The sequence below is a fragment of the Pelophylax lessonae genome, assembly GCF_965119305.1.
Source record: "Pelophylax lessonae genome assembly, chromosome: 4".
Lineage (NCBI taxonomy): Eukaryota > Metazoa > Chordata > Amphibia > Anura > Ranidae > Pelophylax > Pelophylax lessonae.
In genome coordinates, this window is record NC_138771.1 from 282,181,623 (window position 1) to 282,201,938 (window position 20,316).

The 20,316-nt window shown below is 42.7% G+C and overlaps 1 protein-coding gene across 1 annotated transcript in view; it reads right to left on the minus strand.

Moving 5' to 3' along the window:
* The window catches only part of TMTC3 (transmembrane O-mannosyltransferase targeting cadherins 3), a 173,498-nt gene that overhangs the window by 90,500 nt on the left and 62,682 nt on the right, over positions 1–20,316 (minus strand). The window contains exons 3-4 of the mRNA XM_082255325.1: positions 4,407–4,506; positions 2,670–2,785 (exon numbers count right to left, since the gene is read on the minus strand). Coding sequence (XP_082111451.1) covers positions 2,670–2,785; positions 4,407–4,506 — 216 coding nt within the window. The remainder of the gene's footprint in view (positions 1–2,669; positions 2,786–4,406; positions 4,507–20,316) is intronic.

Consider the following 20,316-nt stretch of genomic DNA (forward strand, 5'->3'; position numbering starts at 1 on the left):
TGTTCTACCAATACGGGAGGTGTGGGCACACAGCTATATGGAGTCCGCAAGAGCCTGGCATTGCACCCGTGATCTACAGATTTATGATGATATGTATATCTATACAAAAATGTTTTGCCTAATGTGTGGGTTTACATATATTTTAAGAGTCATTATCCTGACCTTTGCAGGAGCTAAAAAGTTTACCATGTTAAGGAAAACTAGATATTTGACATTGCTTACCCCCTTTTTCTTTCCTGTTGTTTAATAAGAAGGTACTCCAATCTCATCCTTCTACCATTAGCCACAGTAATTTCACTTGTAAAAATAAATTTCACCTTTAAACAATGTAGCACTGCCCTCTAGGGAGCTGCTGAAATTGGATTCCCCTGGGTTAACCCATAGCAACAGTCCATTAAAACGTATCACTTTAACTCTTGGCTCAGTCAATGAACAGTCCAGGGGATTTGGTTTTACGCATTTTATTGTAGAACTGGGATGGGAGAAAGGATGAATGGGATACTCAAACTATGAACTATGCACAAAGCTTGATGACAACTGACTGTAGTGTATGCGGCAAGGCCACTGCTTCACCTCGTCACTAAAGTGAAGAAGATATGTTCCTTAATTTCTTCCTCTTCAGGGTCCTAACTTGGCACCTGTTCTTCCTGTGCATGCTAGCCCCTGTCCACTGACTCTCCACTGGAGTTGTCCCCTTCCTGGGCAGCCCCCTGGCAAGCTTCCCGGTACTCACTGACACTGTTTTTCCCTGGGTTGCTCTGCCTTCAGCTCCACTTGTCAGTATCCTGGACCTCCTGGCTCAGCATCACACACTTGGTCCACTAGGCCGACCACCTTCCTTGTTGACAGGAGGAGAGATAGCCTTCACCCTCCTCCTGGGACCTGGCTTCCTGCCCAAAGACACCCTGTCACATATGCCCCTGGCTTATATCACGTTTTCCAGGATGCACCACTGTTGTGCCTACCCACTGGGATAGTCATACAAGCCTGTGTGTCACTGTCTGGGTTTCCTCCACTGTTCAACATGCTCCCCTATTGGACACAGAAGAGACACTCCCTCAGACCAAGTGAAACACACACAGACACATGTAACAGGCCTAACTATTGATCAGGCTCTCACGTGAAGCAGGCAGTGCAAACTATACTTTTCATAGCACCTACCTAGGCGCGTGCTACAACAATATTTCCATTTTTGAACTAGAGGCAAATGTTAGGTTATTATAAATGGGACAAACCAGGGAAAAAAGGTGTACTTTGTATCTACAAGTTACTTTAAAATAGTAGGACCTGGCTCCCTGGCAGGGAGCCAGGTCCCAGGAGGAGGGTGACGGCTATCTCTCCGCCTGTCGGCAAGGAAGGTGGACGGCCTAGTGGACCAAGTGTGTGACGCTGAACCAGGAGGTCCAGGATACTGACAAGTGGAGCTGAAGGCAGAGCAACCCAGGGAAAAACAGTCTTATTTGTACCTACAGGTAACCTATAATAAGGCTTACCTGTAAGTAGAGTGAATATCTCCTAAACCTGCACGGTTTAGGAGATATTCACACTGCATGCAGCCAGCGACAACACTGGTGCATGCGCTCTGAAGGGACGGCATAATGGTGCCTTTCCTGTAGAGCTCCGACTTCCGTGCGCATGCGCGGGAGTGATGTCATTGCAGTTCAGCCAATCAGAAGGCCGGAGCACTATAACCTGGAAGGAAGACTGGGTAAAGGTGGAAGCCCTGTCAGTGGTGACAGTGTGCCGCTGGAGGGCTTCGTTAGAAGGTAAGAATTACATAATTTGCTAGCATGCGATGCATACTAGCACATTATGCCATTGTTTTGCAGGGTTTGTTTTTTGTTTTTTTTTTGTTAAAAGGTGCGGTTTACTATGGCTTTAAAAGCCAAAGCTGGTTAAACTGGGAAAACTATTAAAAAGTTATTTCGGTTTCCATCCAAGTGGCTCTTTAACAGTTAAAGACATTAAAAGGCCTCTGGTATTCTGAGATGGAAAAAAAAGCCAGCCTTAAAAGTCCTGTAATCCTTCTTTCACCACCAGCTAAAAGATTTCACAAAGTGGAGGAAAATCTATGGGGTTTCCCCTTCATTTAGCTTGCCTCTTCACAATACTCTAAGCAAATCAATTCTATTTGAGAGTACTTCCTAACATACCTAACCATATGTATGAGTTGCATGCTCAACATCTTCAAGACCAATGACTGTCTACAGAAGAATCAGCGATAGAGTAAATGAATTCCAAATTTAAGATGAGGTTCTCTTTCTCTTTTGGACTCAATAGCATTGGCTTAATTTGCACCTTCGCTTCTAAGCAAATTTTTACCAAGGTATCCTATATTATCATATGATCAGTTTTAAAAGAAATATCTCATGAGAGAAACACGGATTCTGTTACTGCATACTGCTAGCTCCTAATTTTCATGCTGACCCTCTGGCTTGAATTCTTACAACTGATTGGGAAAAAAATAAACAAAATGCAGAGAAAAACTTTTGACTTTTCTGATCAACGTATTTGTTCCACCTTGGAGTGGAACACCGGGGCCAACCTAAAAGCCCAGCAGCTAGCATTTTTCAGAAGATGTATTTTTTTCCCCATGACTGATTCACATTAGAACATTACAAATGTGGCATCATGTTTCACTGTCCTAAAAATAATCAAAGCATTCTTACCCCTTGTGCAATGAAGACTTCATAGACACAACAAATCCCAACAACAGTAATTCCCTGCTCTTTACACAGAGTTGCAACCGCAACAAGAAACACAGCAGCAGCAATTGGAGTCCAAACTGCAAAAACAATAAGAGAAGTTTCATAAGTTTCTAGTTCAAAGAAAAAAAAGAAAAAAAGAAAAAAAAAAAAAAAGGATCTGTAAACATGAGAGCTATCAATCCAAATGATGTGTAAGTTGTAACATGTCAATCATGTGAAAGTCTGTATGTGTCACGTACGAAAAGAAATGATTAATTTCCTACAATTTGACATGAAAGCCCAACTCCAGGCAAAACGGTTAATGTTTTGGATATAGTAGACACGTGTTAGATCCTCCATCAGGTATTTACTGCGGTGTGATCATTTGGGATATTGCTCACAATTCCTGTTCCATCTTCGAGAAATTAAGAAATCTCTCCAAAGGGGACACAGAAAGAAATGGAGCAATATACCGATTAGGGCAGAAGGCTTTAATCACCAAGGTTTTGGCGTAAGGTTTTTATTGGCTTTGTTTTCACAGGGAAAGTTTACATCTTTTTCTTGCCCAAGTGATAGATGTCAGCAGAACCAGAAGTAAAAGAAAATCTCAGTGCAAACATAATAAAATTCTTACAGGGGTTCTAACCCTTCTCAGTTCATCCAATCAAAAATTGCCCATGGAGTTGGACTTTATTTTAACAACATTCTTTGGCAACAACGTCCAACAAAGTGTGCAAGACAGTTACCACCTAGGTGGTATGGCAAACACAGACTGGCAGTGATATTAAGCGTACATCTCTGCAGCTTGTTTTTGTTGAAATCTGAAGAAGTACCTTCTATAGAAGTACCATGGGCAGCACAGTGGCTGCGTGGTTAGCACTTTCGCCTAGCAGCACTAGACTCAAAAGACATGCTGATAGGTTATCTGGCTCCTGTCTAAATTGGCCCTAGTATGTGATGAGGAAAAGGGAAGCAGCCATTTTATCAAATATTTATTTAGGATTATGAAACATGGATTTATAATTAGGCAGATATATTGGATGTATATATTGTGAGAAGTCCTATTGTATAACAGCTGTTGTATTCAAAAGCCATTTACAGCTCCAGCTGTTAAGATTGCTATCTCGACCCTTGAAGACCTGTTTAGCCAACAAGCTTTGGAAGTGACACGTCTATGTTAAAATGATCATCGGCATATCAAAGGATGTTACCAAAGACTTTAAAGAAAACTAGATAGCTAGTATCCACCCACTTTAGAATGTATAAAACTGCATTAGAAACCCTAGCCAGACAGAGCAATGATTATTAAGCCAACAGAATGTAATGTGATTGACTGGCTCTCCAAACATGTCTTCCTACCTACATGTTAGTCTAATAAATATAATTTTCAATCTGGCATCAACAGTCAAAATGTTACTGAAACTCGTGAGTTTTGGGGTTACCCTTACATATGTCTATGTATGAATGCGAGTTAAGGCCGATGCACACAATATCACACAATATCGGCCGGTTCAACAGAAACTGGTGGACATTCAGCCCGTGTGTACAACAGCCTGACTGGCTTTTATCAAATGGGCATGCTGGAAAACCAGCATCTGATCAGTGACTGCAGCCAATGACTGAGCACTGATCAGTGTGTTCTGGCGTGAAAGGGAGGGAGGGGGCAGATTTTCTCGCACTTGTGAAGAACATGAAGAAATCAAGATATTGAATACATACCTATTGAATTATCTGGGCCCTTAGATTTGGTATAGGAAAGAAATGCAGCAAGTAGAAAAATGGAGGATAGAAGTTCAGCTCTACCAACAACTCCTGTAACCTGTGGAGAAAGCACAATAGACAAGCATTGTCATTTTTATTATGCAGACAACCAGAAAAGATGCGAATATCTGGCTCCTACAGACATGGCAACGGTTGATCTTTAATAAGACAAGCCTTGTGTCTAAAGTTCCAGAAAAAACAGATATTTTGAGAGAACATAGCACCAACATGAAGTGTATTGGGGTGCGCTAAACAACAATAAATCCAAACATATGAATAAAAATTAAAGCATATGACAGAACATGAAAAAAAATGTTCGTGAATAATCAATAAGTGCATAAACACAAAAGTTCATAAGTGTCCATAGATGGGTGATGATTTAAATGCAAATAGGTGAAAAACTGCAACTTGATTCCACATCCAAAGTGTATCCACCTCCAAGTGAAATTTCTCCTTACCGAACGGAAAAAGGATAAGGTGCAAATATTAAACTCATGTGCTGAACAAAATTCAATCTCCGTAGTGAGCAGGCTATCACCTTGTGCAAAACACCTGCGTTAGCCTCTTACCAGATGGCAATCAGTATACGCTTGTATCCAAAAAGACACTGCCTTCCCCTTCTCTTAAAATCCACAGCATCTGTCACAACAGCTACGCTGACGGTTTCAGCTGCAAAGGATTTGCATTTCTGTTCATACAGTCCTTAGATTTATACAGCTCTGCCATACAGTACAACCTTCTCTAGCAGGGTAGGGAACAAGATCTTTATCTGCTAGTTTCACTTTCCAACCCCACCCTGTAAACAGACAGTGAATATATGTACCAACATAGTTTTTAAACAAAATTAAGCAACTAGTAAGTCAAAGTTCACACATCTGTGCTTTCTAGCTGCCTCCCTGCTGTAGAAGTTGTCCCTAGCTAACCTCTGGTGTTGAAGAGTATTGGAATCCACCTAGATATGATCACACAAACCTTCCCCCCAAATTAAAATGTTTGGGCTTGGTGATTGGCCACTCCACAGGTCTCTCTCAAAAAATTAGCATATTGTGATAAAGTTCATTATTTTCTGTAATGTACTGATAAACATTAGACTTTCATATATTTTAGATTCATTACACACAACTGAAGTAGTGCAAACCTTTTATTGTTTTAATATTGATGATTTTGGCATACAGCTCATGAAAACCCAAAATTCATATCTCAAAAAATTAGCATATTTCATCCGACCAATAAAAGAAAAGTGTTTTTAATACAAAAAAAAGTCAACCTTCAAATAATTATGTTCAGTTATGCACTCAATACTTGGTCGGGAATCCTTTTGCAGAAATGACTGCTTCAATGCGGCGTGGCATGGAGGCAATCAGCCTGTGGCACTGCTGAGGTGTTATGGAGGCCCAGGATGCTTCGATAGCGGCCTTGAGCTCATTCAGAGTGTTGGGTCTTGAGTCTCTCAACTTCCTCTTCACAACATCCCACAGATTCTCTATGGGGTTCAGGTCAGGAGAGTTGGCAGGCCAATTGAGCACAGTAATACCATGGTCAGTAAACCATTTACCAGTGGTTTTGGCACTGTGAGCAGGTGCCAGGTCAAGCTGAAAATGAAATCATCTCCATAAAGCTTTTCAGCAGATGGAAGCATGAAGTGCTCCAAAATCTCCTGATAGCTAGCTGCATTGACCCTGCCCTTGATAAAACACAGTGGACCAACACCAGCAGCTGACATGGCACCCCAGACCATCACTGACTGTGGGTACTTGACACTGGACTTGAGGCATTTTGGAGTTTCCCTCTCCCCAGTCTTCCTCCAGACTCAGTCCACTGCTTCCGCAGGTCCCCCAAGGTCTGGAATCGGTCCTTCTCCACAATCTTCCTCAGGGTCCGGTCACCTCTTCTCATTGTGCAGCGTTTTCTGCCACACTTTTTCCTTCCCACAGACTTCCCACTGAGGTGCCTTGATACAGCACTCTGGGAACAGCCTATTCGTTCAGAAATTTCTTTCTTTGACTTACCCTCTTGCTTGAGGGTGTCAATGATGGCCTTCTGGACAGCAGTCAGGTCGGCAGTCTTACCCATGATTGCGGTTTTGAGTAATGAACCAGGCTGGGAGTTTTTAAAAGCCTCAGGAATCTTTTGCAGGTGTTTAGTTAATTAGTTGATTCCGATGATTAGGTTAATAGCTCGTTTAGAGAACCTTTTCATGATATGCTAATTTTTTGAGATAGGAATTTTGGGTTTTCATGAGCTGTATGCCAAAATCATCAATATTAAAACAATAAAAGGCTTGCACTACTTCAGTTGTGTGTAAAGAATCTAAAATATATGAAAGTCTAATGTTTATCAGTACATTACAGAAAATAATGAACTTTATCACAATATGCTAATTTTTTTGAGAGGGACCTATATACCATATATACAGAGGCCCCTTATCGTGGGCACTGCAGCTTATGCATAAAGTAACAATGTGTGCAAACAATACCCTCTGTTTTTAATGTAAACTGTTGGGGTGGTTGCCATTTCTTTTGTACAGTTGATTGGTCACTCTAGCTTGAGCAGTTACATGGGGGCTCCCCTACACAAGTAAGCCCCATTCCATAAGGGCAAAGAAGTTAGGGCCTCAATGGAAGGTGAAGCCAGTGAGGGTGCCAGCGCAGGTAGGAGAGTATACCTAGCTATGGGTGAGCGATCGGGGACCTTTTCAATTCAACATCAATCTATCCAATGATTCAACATTAGTGAAAACTTCCAAGAGAGCAAAAAAATTGTTACAGGAACCGTACATAAGATAGAACTGGCATTCCAACCTCCAGTCAGAAAGAATGGCATACTAAGTTTTAGAGCAGAGAAGCAGATCTGATTCTTCTCCACAAAGAGTGGCATTGCTGCCAGAGTTGGGAACTGCCTGATCCCATTACAGCCTTCCCACAAAGTGTTACTATGAGCAACTAGTTGAGTGTGGCTTAATATTACACTGCTCAAAAAAATGTAAGTAACACTTTTTAATCAGAGTATACCATCAAGTCAATTAAACTCTTGGGATATTGATCTGGTCAGTGAAGTAGCAGAGGGGGTTGGTAATCATTTTCAGCTGCTTTTGTGTTAAGGAAATTAACAGGTGCACTAGACGGGCAAAAATGAGACGACCTGCAAAACCGGAATGGTTTTACAAGTAGAGGCAACTGACATTTTTTTCCCTACTTATCTTTTCTGATTGTTGGTCACTAGTTTTGCATTTGGCTAGGGTCAGTGTCACGATTGGTAGCATGAGGCGATACCTGGACCCTATAGAGGTTGCACAGGCAGTCCAACTCCTCCAGGATGGCACATCAATACCTGCCATTGCCAGAATGTTTGCTGTGTCCCCCAGCACAGTCTCAAGAGCATGGAGGAGATTCCAGAAGAAAGGCAGTTACTCTAGGAGAGCTGGACAGGGCCATAGCAGTAAAAGAAAGAGATAGTCCGCGCTATAGACCAAATAATATGGGAGGCTAAATACTAAATGCACTGAATATGATGTTTTAGAATAGTTATAAGTGACAACTGTGGTGTTTTTTTTTTTTAAATAAAAAACACGATGCTCTTTAAGTGAACTGAAAGTGAGCTGCAGCCCCCAAAAAAGGCTACTACATAAATAGTGCATGCTAAAGAATTTTTGTATAAAACTGGGTTTGGCACTGCTCCACATAAATTCATTAGTGCTATACTGTGCAAATACGGCTCATATTTGCCTCTCAAGTAAAAATGATAAATGAATTATGACTGAGTTAATAAATAAACCACATTCAATGCTGTGCAAAAACATCAGTGCAATCACCGCAAAAAAGTGCAAGTGCTAAATTGTAAAGAAATTAACCTCAAAATGTACCCAATAGTAAGTATGAGTACCTCACCCTATTAGTATCTTATCAACGTGATTAGAATTATTAAATGTCCTTCAAAAACACATGCACTGTCCTTTAAATATTCTTCTTGTGAGTTTGCTGGTCCTTCTAGTGCCTTCAATGAATCTGTGAATTGGTGCTACCCCAGTACAATTAAAAAGTCCAAGCATGCAGTGAGCCCTGGGTCATCTCGTGTCCCCCGCCAGATGTGCACTCACCAGATGAATAACCCCTTGCAACAGGGGCGTCTCGCCTTTAATTGGAGTAACTGCCTTTATCACCCCCTTTCTGGGGTTATACATACCAGCGTGGGGTGACTATTGAACACAATTAAATTACATTCAATTAAGTACATATATGTTGCTATGACACTGGCACAGACAATTGGTATACAATGTGGGGAAGGAAGATGGCCGCTACATACACACCTTCGGGTTGCTGGGATACCATGTAGTATAAATATCCAGAGGTGCAGCAAGATGGCGATGCTCCAGATGACGTCAGAATAACGAAACACGTAGGGAGGGGCTTAGCGTCAATGCAACACTTCCGGTTCGGGTCCCTGGAGCGCAGAGCATCTCAGACTTCCTGTGTGCTTTTGGATTGCACAAACGTCATTACCAATGTCAATGTAAGTGCATCTTATTTGTTTAATAAAGTAACGTCGGTTTTTAACTGTGGTTTCATACTATGGGGGCTGTTATTTCGTGTTCCATTGAGCCGTAAGAGAAGAGATGATCATACAGAGGATACGAGGGGGAGCATAAGGGAAGACCTCGGAGGAAAGATAAAGGCAGTTACTCAAATTAAAGGCAAGATGCCCCTGTTGCAAAGGGTTAGACATCTGGCGAGTGTACACCTGGTGGGAGACACGAGAAGACCCGGGGCTAACTGCGTGCTTGGACTTTTTAATTGTACTGGGGTAGCACCACTTCACAGATTCATTGAAGGCACTATAAAAAGGCCAGCAAACTCATGAGAACAATATTTAAAGTACAGTGCATTTGTTTTTGAAGGACATTTAATAATTTTAATCACATTGATATAATACTAATAGGGCGAGGTACTCATACTTACTATTGAGTATATTTGAGTTTAATTTGTTTACAATTTAGCACTTGCAGATTTTTGCGGTGATTGCACTGATGTTTTTTGCACAGCATTGGATGTTTTTTTACACAGTATTGAATGTGGTTTATTTATTAACTCAATCATAATTCATTTATTTTTTTTACTTGAGAGGCACATATGAGCAGTATTTGCACAATATACCACTAAACAATTTATGTGGAGCAGCGCCAAACCCAATTCTATACAAAAGCTCAGGGCCTTAGCAGGTCCGTAACCCATCAGCAGGATTGGTATCTGCTCCATTGTGCAAGGAGGAACAGGATGAGCGCTACCAGTGCCCTACAAAATGACCTCCAGCAAGCCACTGGTGTGAATGTCTCTAACCAATCAGAAACAGACTTCAAAAGCGTGGCCTGAGGGCCCGACATCCTCTAGTGGGCCCTGTGCTCACTGCCCGACACCGCGGAGCTCGATTGGCATTTGCCATTGAACACCAGAATCAGCAGGTCTGCCACTGGTGCCCTATGCTTTTCACAGATGAGAGCAGGTTCACCCTGAGCACATGTGACAGACGTGAAAGGGTCTGGAGAAGCCATGGAGAACGTTATGCTGTCTGCAACATCATTCAGCATGACCGTTTTGGTGGTGGGTCAGTGATGGTCTGGGGAGGCATATCAATGGAGGAATGCACAGACCTCTACAGGCTACACAATGGCACCCTGACTGCCATTAGGTATCAGGATGAAATCCTTGGACCCATTGTCAGACCTTACGCTGGTGCAGTGGGTCCTGGGTTCCTCCTCGTGCATGACAATGCCCAGCCTCATGTGGCGAGAGTATGCAGCCAGTTCCTGGTGGATGAAAGAATTGATACCATTGAAGGGCCCCCATGCTAGCCTGACCTAAATCAAATAGAACACCGGTGGGACATTCGGTTTTGGTCCATCCGACGCCGCCAGGTTCCACCCAGTCTGTTCAGGAGCCCAGAAATGCCCTGGTCCAGATCTGGGAGATCTGGACCAGGGCATTTTTTCTGGCTCTGAAGAAGGGGGCTCGCCCCTGAAACGCATCAGCCTAGCCACAGCAGCCCCATGCGACCATCTGCATGTCCATTCGTCACAATTGGGACCTGGCTACCTTGGAGACTGTATATGCAATTTTGATATGTGTTGTATCACACCAGTCTTGTGAGTACTTTGTACACTTTTTAATATTTTAATAAATGGTTTTATGGTAATGCACTAGGTCGGCGCGCCCCTCTTTATCTTTGTCTTTTCTACCAGAAAATACCCCAGGACACCATCCCGCGTCTTATTAGGAGCATGCCCTGACATTGTCAGGCATGCATGCAAGCACGTGGTGGCCGTACAAAATACCATTTTGAGTTGCTGCAATGAAAATTTCAGCAAAATGGACTAGCCTGCTGCATCATTTTTTCACTTTAATTTTCAAGGCGTCTTTGAATTCAGCCCTCTATCTCAGATCATTTTCATCAATGTGGCATCCTTTGGTTCCTAACACATTACCCAATCCAAATCAGTATAGATATGCAGCATGATATTTTTCCCTATGGAGATCTGGTGTGTTTTTAAAGTGTTCCTTTATTTTTTTTTTGAGCAGTGTACATTGTTTTTTTCCAGTGATAAGATTTAAAGCACATTTTGCTAGGCCTCCTTCAAATTTTACACTTGCCATACGGAGATGTGAATCACAGCATAATATTTACATGTCAATTTCCGTTTACGATAAAATCAATGCTTAAGAGCTTGAAAGAATCAAGTTGTGATGATTTCATAGAATGATGAAGCCTTCAGATGCCCCCATGTGGTAAAGTATCATAAAACGCTTTTCTGACACAGACATAAAACAGTATAAAGCATAGTTTTAAAATGGAGATCTCAAAGGAGTGAAAAACGCATATTTTGTTTCAGTGGCATCTTCCTCGCCTTTTTTTTTTTGACTCTCAAAAGGGTCACAGCTGGAAGAAACTGGCTAAAAGCCAGACTATGTTAACTAATCTCAAATGCAGCAACTTTCACCAGTTGCACAGATGAGATCAGTGCACATAGTGAGTAAACAAAAAGTAATAAAAACCATTTGCGTTCCGCTGTGGTTTGCCTAAAACAGTAAACTTTTCAAAAGAAGAAAATATTTGCTCAACATCCCCATTTTTTTTTTTTTTTTTTTAACAGAGGGATTAGCAAAAGAACGAACATCAAAAAAAAAAAAAAAAAAAAAAAAAAAAGAAGTTGAAGGAATGTGAATGCCTAAAATTATTATGGTCTTGGGTAAGTCTGGGCTTCTAGTGTTTCGCTGCACATTTTGCGAAGCATTATGCTGCCTTCAACAAAACCTGCTTTCTGTTACAGTAGATACCCCAGTTTGGGGCTCATATAAAGTATATGTGAACCCTCACCTTGTAAAACAACCCATTCAGTTTCAAATAAAAATGAAATGCAAAAACATTTGTGTGTGTGTGTAAAAATTAAAGAAACACCATTTTAGGAGTATCGCATCAAGTCAGTTAAACTCTTTGGATATCGATCTGGTCAGATAAGTAGCAGTAGCAGAGGAGGTTGTTAATTAAATTAACACCAAAGCAGCTGAAACAGATTAACTGGTGCACTAGATCGGCAACAGTGAGATGACCTCCAAAAGCGGAATGGTTTTACAGGTTGAGGCCATTAACATTTTTTTCCCTACTCATCTTTCCTGAAGGTTTTTCACTAGTTTTGCATTTGGCTAGGGTCAGTGTCACTTCTGATAGCATGAGGGGTTATCTGGACCCTAAAGAGGTTGCACAGGCAGTCCAACTCCTCCAGGATGGCACATCAATACCTGCCATTGCCAGGTTTGCTGCGTCTCCCAGCACAGTCTCAAGAGCATGGAGGAGATTTCAGGAGACAGGCAGTTACTCTAGGAGAGCTGGACAGGGCCATAGAATGTCCTTAACCCATCAGCAGGACTGGAATCTGCTCCTTTGTGCAAGAAGGAACAGGATGAGCACTGCCAGAGCCCTACAAAATGACCTCCAGCAGGCCACTGATGTAAAGGTCTCTAATCAAACATTCAGAAACAGACTTCATGAGGGTAGCCTGAGGTCCAGACATCCTCTAGTGGGCCCTTTGCTCACTGCCTGGCACTGTGTAGCTTAATTGCCATTGAACACCAGAATTGTCAAGTCCACCACTGGCGCCCTGTGCTTTTCACAGATGATAGCAACGTGAAAGCGTCCGGAGAAGCCGTGGAGAACATTATGCTGCCTGTAACATTGTTCATCAAGACCAGTTTTGGTGGTGGGTCAGTAATGGTCTGGGGAGCCATATCCACAGACCTCTACAGGCTAAACAATGGCACCCTGACTGCCATTACATATCGGGATTCAATCCTTGGACCCATTGTCAGACCCTACGCTGGTGCAATGGGTCCTGGGTTACCCCTGGTGCATGACAATGCCCGGCCTCTCGTAGCGAGAGTATGCAGCCAGTTCCTGGAGGATGAAGGAATGGATACCATTGAAAGGCTCCCATTCTAGTCTGACATAAATCCAATAGGAAAATTATGTTTCCATCTATTTAACACTGCCAGGTTGCCCCTCAGTCTCTTCAGGAGCTCAGTAATGCCCTGGTCCAGATCTGGGAGGAAATTCCCCAGGACAACATCTGTTGTAATTAGGAGCATGCCCCAACGTTGTCAGGCATGCATACAAGCATGTGGGGCCTTACAAACTACTAATGTACCATATTGAGTTACTGCAATGAAATTTCAGCAAAATGGGCTAGCTCACTGCATCATTTTTTTTACTTTGATTTTAGGGGTGTCTTTGAATTAAGCCCTCTGTAGGGTGATCATTTCCATTAAACAAGGTGGCATCCCTTAATTTCCAACACATTAGCCAGTCCATATCAGTTTAGATATTCAGTATGAGGAGTTTTTACCCCATTGAGAGTTAATGTGTTTTCAAAGTGTTCCTTTAATTTTTTTGAGCAGTGTGTGTGTACACACACACACTTGCTAATTACACAAGTGAGTACATCCCTCACATTGTTGTAAATATTTTATGATATCTTTTCATGTGACAACACTGAAGAAATTACACTTTGCTACAATGTAAAGTAGAGTGTGTACAACTTGTATAACAGTGTATATTTGCTGTCCCCTCAAAATAACACACAGCCAATGTCTAAACCACTGGGAACAAAATTGAGTACGCCCCTGAGTCAACATGTCCAAATTGGGCCCAATTAGCCATTTTCTCTCCCCGATGCCATGTGACTCATTAGTGTTAGAAGGTCTCAGGTGTGAATGGGGAGCAGGTGTGTTAAATCTAGTGGTATCGCTCTCACTCTCTCATACTGGTCACTGGAAGTTCAACATGGCACCTCATGGCAAAGAACTCTGAGGATCTGAAAAAAATAAATTGTTGCTCAATAAAGATAGCCTAGGCCAGTGATGGTGAACCCTGGCACCCCAGATGTTTTGGAACTACATTTCCCATGATGCTCATCTACACTGCAGAGTGCATGAGCATCATGGGAAATGTAGTTCCAAAACATCTGGGGTGCCAAGGTTCGCCATCACTGGCCTAGGCTATAGGAAGATTGCCAAGACCCTGAAACTGAACTGCAGCATGGTGGCCAAGACATTACAGTGGCTTAACAGGACAGGTTCCACCAAGAACAGGCCTCGCCATGGTCGACCAAAGATGTTGAGTGCACATGCTCAGCATCATATCCAGAGGTTGTCTTTGGGAAATAGATGTACGAGTGCTGCCAGCATTGCTAAAGAGGTTGAAGGGGTGGGGGGGGGGGGTAAGCCTGTCAGTGCTCAGACCATATGCCGCACACTGCATCAAATTGGTCTGCATGGCTGTCATCCCAGAAGGAAGCCTCTTCTAAAGATGATGCACAAGAAAGCCCGTAAAAAGTTTTCTGAAGACAAGCAGACTAAGGACATGGATTACTGGAATTATGTCCTGTGGTCTGAGGAGACCAAGATAAACTTATTTGGTGCAAATGGTGTCAAGGCAACCTGGTGAAGCGTACAAGTGTGTCTTGCCTACAGTCAAGCATTGGTGGTGGGAGTGTCGTGGTCTGGGGCTGCATAAGTGCTGCGGGCACTGGGGAGCTACAGTTTATTTAGAGAACCATGAATGCCTACATGTACTGTGACATACTGAAGCAGAGCATGATCCCTGCTCTTCGAAAAAGTATTCCAAGATAACGATCCCAAAAATAACCCCAAGACGACCACTGCTTTACTAAATAAGCTGAGGTTTAAGGTGATGGACTGGCAAAGCATGTCTCCAGACCTAAACTCTATTGAGCATCTGTGGTGCATCCTCAAACGGAAAGTGGAGGAGCACAAGGTCTCTAATATCCACCAGCTCCGGGATGTCGTCAATGACGAGTAGAAGAGGACTCCAGTGGCAACCTGTGAAGCTCTGGTGAACTCCATGCCAGATGCTACCTCACCACGCCCCCAAGCGGGCTCTACCATACGAACGCATCAGAGTTTGGTTTCTATTGATGTTTGACATGCCGGGTTACCTTCATTTTATGTAAGTGCACTACTTTAATAAATGTGATATATTTTAAACAATATTACGCTATGTGCTATTGTTACTCCTTTATACATGCGGTTCCTATGTGCTCTCCCTGCGAGCATACCTGAACAGCCGTGTTTGATGATCTGTACCCGGTGGTCTACAATCTCTTACAAGTGCAATTTGGCTTCTCCATTAATTTGGGTGGCCAAGAGCCTCTGGTAAGCAGCCAATTGCTCCTGTTTGTACTCCACTGGAGGCTTCTTCTTGTCTGTCGTGAGAGGATTAACATTTCCATCTGCATGCTGGGACTTGTGGTTCTCCTCCAAACACAAGTTTTTCTTGGATTTTCCTTTTTTCTTGTATATGGACTTTGATGGCCTTTTTCACATATTTCTTATTTAGAATTATGTTTTTATTGATTTAAGAGTCACCCTGTACACATTATTTCAAGCGCTACACGTTTCCTTTATATAATGCTTAAGATAATTAACTGGTGCATGTTGTATGCATATTTTTGGAACTATGAATTGTGTGATGTGAGTGATGTGTATAGGGAAAAAAGTGCCCATGTATGGGATCAACAGGTGGATTGTATCAGTTGGGGATATACATCATATATTTTTATTTTTTTAACTGATTCGTGACAAATGTTCCCATACACGTGTAATACTTTCTCTCACCCACAGGTGGTTTAGTGAGCTTTTGACACCGTGTATGTAAAGATGGCTGCAGCATGTTGCTGACCTCACTCACAAAATGACCTGCGAGTCATCCAGAGGAATAACATCATCCTGTATGTGGTCTCTGGTATACAGGATTATAAAACGAGTCCATAGCATGAGGAATAGTCTGTTTTTTGGAGCTGTGGAAAGACCAAGCATGCAGCCAGGATTTCTTATTGTCCCGTTTCTCCAGCTATCCAGTGTAAGCTGTTGACATTCAACTACCAGAACTAAGTAATTTTTGATATTTTGGGATATTGGGAATAGGAGTGTATGTTTAAGTGGTATTTTGTGTAATGTTTATGGTAAATGTTATGTGTAAGGAACTTTATGTATTTTGATGTCCAGTAAAGTTTTGTTTTATGCTTTTTATCAAAACTGCTCCTTTAAATATCCACTAGATATTTCAGTGGCTGTCCAGTATACCTTCATTAGAAATTTTGTTCCCACATTTGATACACACACACAGTCTTCAAACCTTGAAGTTTCTGTGGGCCTCTTCTCTGAACTCTATTTAGTTATTTCCATAGATTTTCTATTGCATTTAGGTCAGGCGATTGGCTGGGCCATTCTAGGAGCTTTATTTTTTTTCTCTTTGAAATCAACTCAGAGTTTCCTTAGCTTTGTGTTCGGGATCATTGTATTGAAGATGAAACAAGGATGGACATTTTAGCATCATCCTGGTAGATGGCAGATTTTTATCAAGAATGTCTTGGTACGTTTTTCCATTCATCCTTCCTTCAATGACACTAAGTTTGACAGTACCGTATGCTGAAAAACCAGTCACCACACCACGATGTTCCCACCTTCAAAACTTCACGGTTGGTATAGGGGTGTTTTTGGGGTGATGTGCTGTGCCATTTGACCTCCAAACATGGTGTGTATTGTGGCAAAGAGTTCAATTTTGGCCTCATCAAACCAAACTATATTCTCCCAGTATTTCACAGGCTTGTCTAAATGTTGTGCAGCAAACTTTAAACAAGCTTCAACATGCTTTTTCTTCAGCAATGGAGTTGTGTGGTGAGCATGCATACAGGCCATGGCAGTTGAGTGCATTACTAACGGTTTTCTTTGTCCCTGCTAATTATTAATTTGCACTGACAAGGGGCAGAATTGCCTTTTAAAGTGATTTTAAAGTCTCTTTAAAAAAAAAAAAAAAAAAAAAAAAAAATCACGTTATACTTACCTGGTCTGTGCAGCTGATTTTGTACCTTGTTGCTGCTCCTGGCCCCTCCCTCCTGTTGAGTGCCCCAACAGCAAGCAGCTTGCTATGGGGGCACCCAAGCAGAGCTGCGTGTCCATCCAGACACGGAGCTGCCATTTGGTCCTGCCCCTCTCTCTCCCCCGATTGGCTAACTGACTATGATTGACCGCCAAGGGAGCCAATGGTGCCGCAGCTGTGTCTCAGCCAACGAGGAGAGAGACGGCTGAGGGACTCGTAGACATCCCTGGCAAGGGGGGGGGGGGGCTCAGTTAAGTATTAGGAGGTCCTGGGGAGGCTGCTTCACACAGAAGGCTTATCTGAATGCAAAGAATACATGAAGATAAAAAACCTTCGGCCTTTACAACTCCTTTATTTTACTGATCGATTTCAGCTGGTGTCTTGGCTGTCCATGCCTTTCTCGTACCTTCATTTCTTCAGGTGTTCAAATATTTTTCCCTGGGTCATTTAATTTGAACTTATTTGTTGTAGTTTCCTTGTATGTATGATTTCATGGGTTGTTTGGAACATGTGGTGAAAATTTTATGTCAATAGCACCTTTAGACCGCATTCACACTGAAGCGGCACAACTTCAGGGGCGACCTGTGAAGTCGCGTGCACCGCGACTTGCACGGACTTCATATAATGAATGTCTATGCAAGTCGCTCCGAGGTCGCCCCGAAGTAGTACAGGACCCTTTTTCCAAGTCGGAGCAACTTGTGTCGCTCCTATTAGAACGGGTCCTGTAGCACTGCATGGACTGCGACTTGTCAGGCTGACAAGTCACGGTAGTGTGAATGGAGACTTAGAAATATATTTACTTAGGAAAATGGAAATGGTGACATGTTCAATACTTTTTTTTCTTTTTTTATGCGTGTGTGTCTTTACTATATACTTAAAAAAAAAAAAAAAGCCTTTTTCTCCTCTTACACAACCTCTGTTCTTAGCAGCATACAGGGCTAAGAGCTAGGGGTAGTGAAGCAACATTACAATGATCTTTATACTGAATAGCTGTGCAGGGGGAGTGTCAGCACAGGTCTGACCACTGACAGACAGGCAGTCTGTTCTCCCAACACAGCCAGAAAACTGACCACACGGTGCACTCTCACACCCAACAGGGTCAGTGTAAAATAAGAAAGCTGGGGAACTGGCATGATCACCAGGTATTCCACACAAAGGAAGAAACACAAACAGCACAGGATACTTCGACACATATTCAAGGTACAAAACAAGCCCATATTAGGAAAATGTTGGGGTAATATATTCTTTAAGCAAAGGTGCCCGAGTTTGGCAGGATGGCTTTTTATATTTGAAAATGTATGCAGTGAAAACGGTTTCTAAAGAGGAAATCCAGGCAGCCGACAAAGCAATCTTTCTGTTTATCAAGTAATCCTTGCACCATGCTCAAATGGAATAGAGATAAACTGAACAGACACAGCTGGGGGGTGGAAAAGCAACAGCACACTGATCTTCATATTGAATGGCTGTGCAGAGGGTGTATCGGCACAGGTATGACCACTGAGAGACAGGCAGGCTGTTCTCCAAGCACAGCCAGAAAACTGGCCAGTCTGAGAAGAGTGTGCTCCCATGACTAATGTGGTCAGTATGAAACAGGAACCATTTCATAAACGGGCAGGATCACCTTCAAAGTTCCTTCTGCTAGCCTACATACATACATTAGAGGGAAATCCCACCCCGCCCACTGTACTCCTTAGATGGAAAAGAAAAGCAGAGGGTAAACATGAGCACACAGCAAAGGTAGGCAAAGAAGGTATTTAGCTTTGTAATAAATAAAATAGAACACACGCTGTACTTAAAGCGGAGTTCCACCCTGGATTTTTTTTTTTTTTTTTTTTAATACCCCCGGGACAGTCAGGGCTAGTGCATTCCACAATGGCTAGCCTCTGATCTGTCCCGGGTTGCACTTACCTGCAAGACGAAATACTTACCTTGCAAACGTCTTGTCCAGCGCTGCCATCTCAGATGTGGGCAGCTTGAAGCCAGCGCGTCCTCTTCGGCGTCTTCTTCCGCCTTCTGTGGTCCCACGATGCTCTGCGCCGGCCCCGACGTCACTTCCAGGTCGCGCGCGTCACCCCTCCACAGCTTCTGGGCATGCCCAGAAGCTGTTTAGAAGGGGATGACGCGCGCGACCCGGAACTGACATCGGGGCCGGTGCAGGCGCAATGATTCCTGGGAGCTATGACGTCCAGCTCCCAGGAATCATTTCAGAGCCAGGAAGTGACGACGGGCCGCGGCCGAGGAAGGAGGAAGAAGGAAGTAAGGTAAGTATATTTTCTTCACTACGAGGTAAGTAAAAAAAAAAAAAATATGCGATTATCCATTTCTTTTTCAGGTGACCCGGAGCGAGAAGATGGAGGTAAGTATAAAAATAGGGTGGAACTCCACTTTAAAGTGGAGTTCCACCCATTTTAATAAGTTTAGATTACGTAATCCCCTTTAAAAATGCTTTTACCAATGTAAACTATTTTTTTATTTGCATGGAAATACCCTTTTTTCTTCTTTATTCATCGGGACGTCCGAGTACGGCCGCCTGTCGGCGATTACATCACTCAGTGATTCGCAAGGGCTCCTGGGATTGCGGCGTCATGTATCCCAGCATACCTTGCGAATCGCCTAGTGACGAAATCTCGCATTATTACACCAGCGATATATCGCTTTGTGTAATACATCCCGTAGAGCTCACTGAGAGGAGGCGGGGAGCGGACTCAAAGCAATACATCCCTGAGTACAACTGGTGCCAGTGTAATAATGCGAGATTTTGCCACTAGGCGATTCGCAAAGTATGCTGGGATACTTTTGTTTTTTTTATGCTGCTGTACACATTGCGGTTTTACTGATCTTTACGCAGGTGTGTGCATTGTTCCATAGAGAACAATACACCTATGTTCAGATCCGTAAAAAATTACATTTTTACTCCCATGTACAAAAGACCTAAAAAAAAAAAAAAGGACACTATTGCCTTAAAATGGTCTCCACCAATGGATAGATAAAGGGACGGTCACATGTTCTGCAAAAAAACCTGGACTTTAGGCTACATTCACACCTGAGCGTAGCGTTTTCCGCGCGTTTTTTACCGCGATTTTACCGCGATTTTTGCGGCGTTTTTTACCGCGATTTTTGTGCAGGCGTTTTTAGATTGAATAGAGATCAATGGAAAACGCCTGTAATCTGCCCAAAAAGAAGCTCATGTACTTTTTTGAGCGTTGGGCGTTTTGTATACAGCGTCAAAACGCTCAGATGTGAACAGGGGCCATTGAAATGAATAGGATTTGTCTTGTTGGGCGTTTTGAGAGCTGATCCTAGAGCAGAAAAACGCCCCAAAAACGCCCCAAAACGCCTAGATGTGAACGGAGCCTAAAGCAGTATTAGAAATGCACAGAGATATGTAAACAAACATGTATTAAATAGCAGTTTACACATTCTTAGC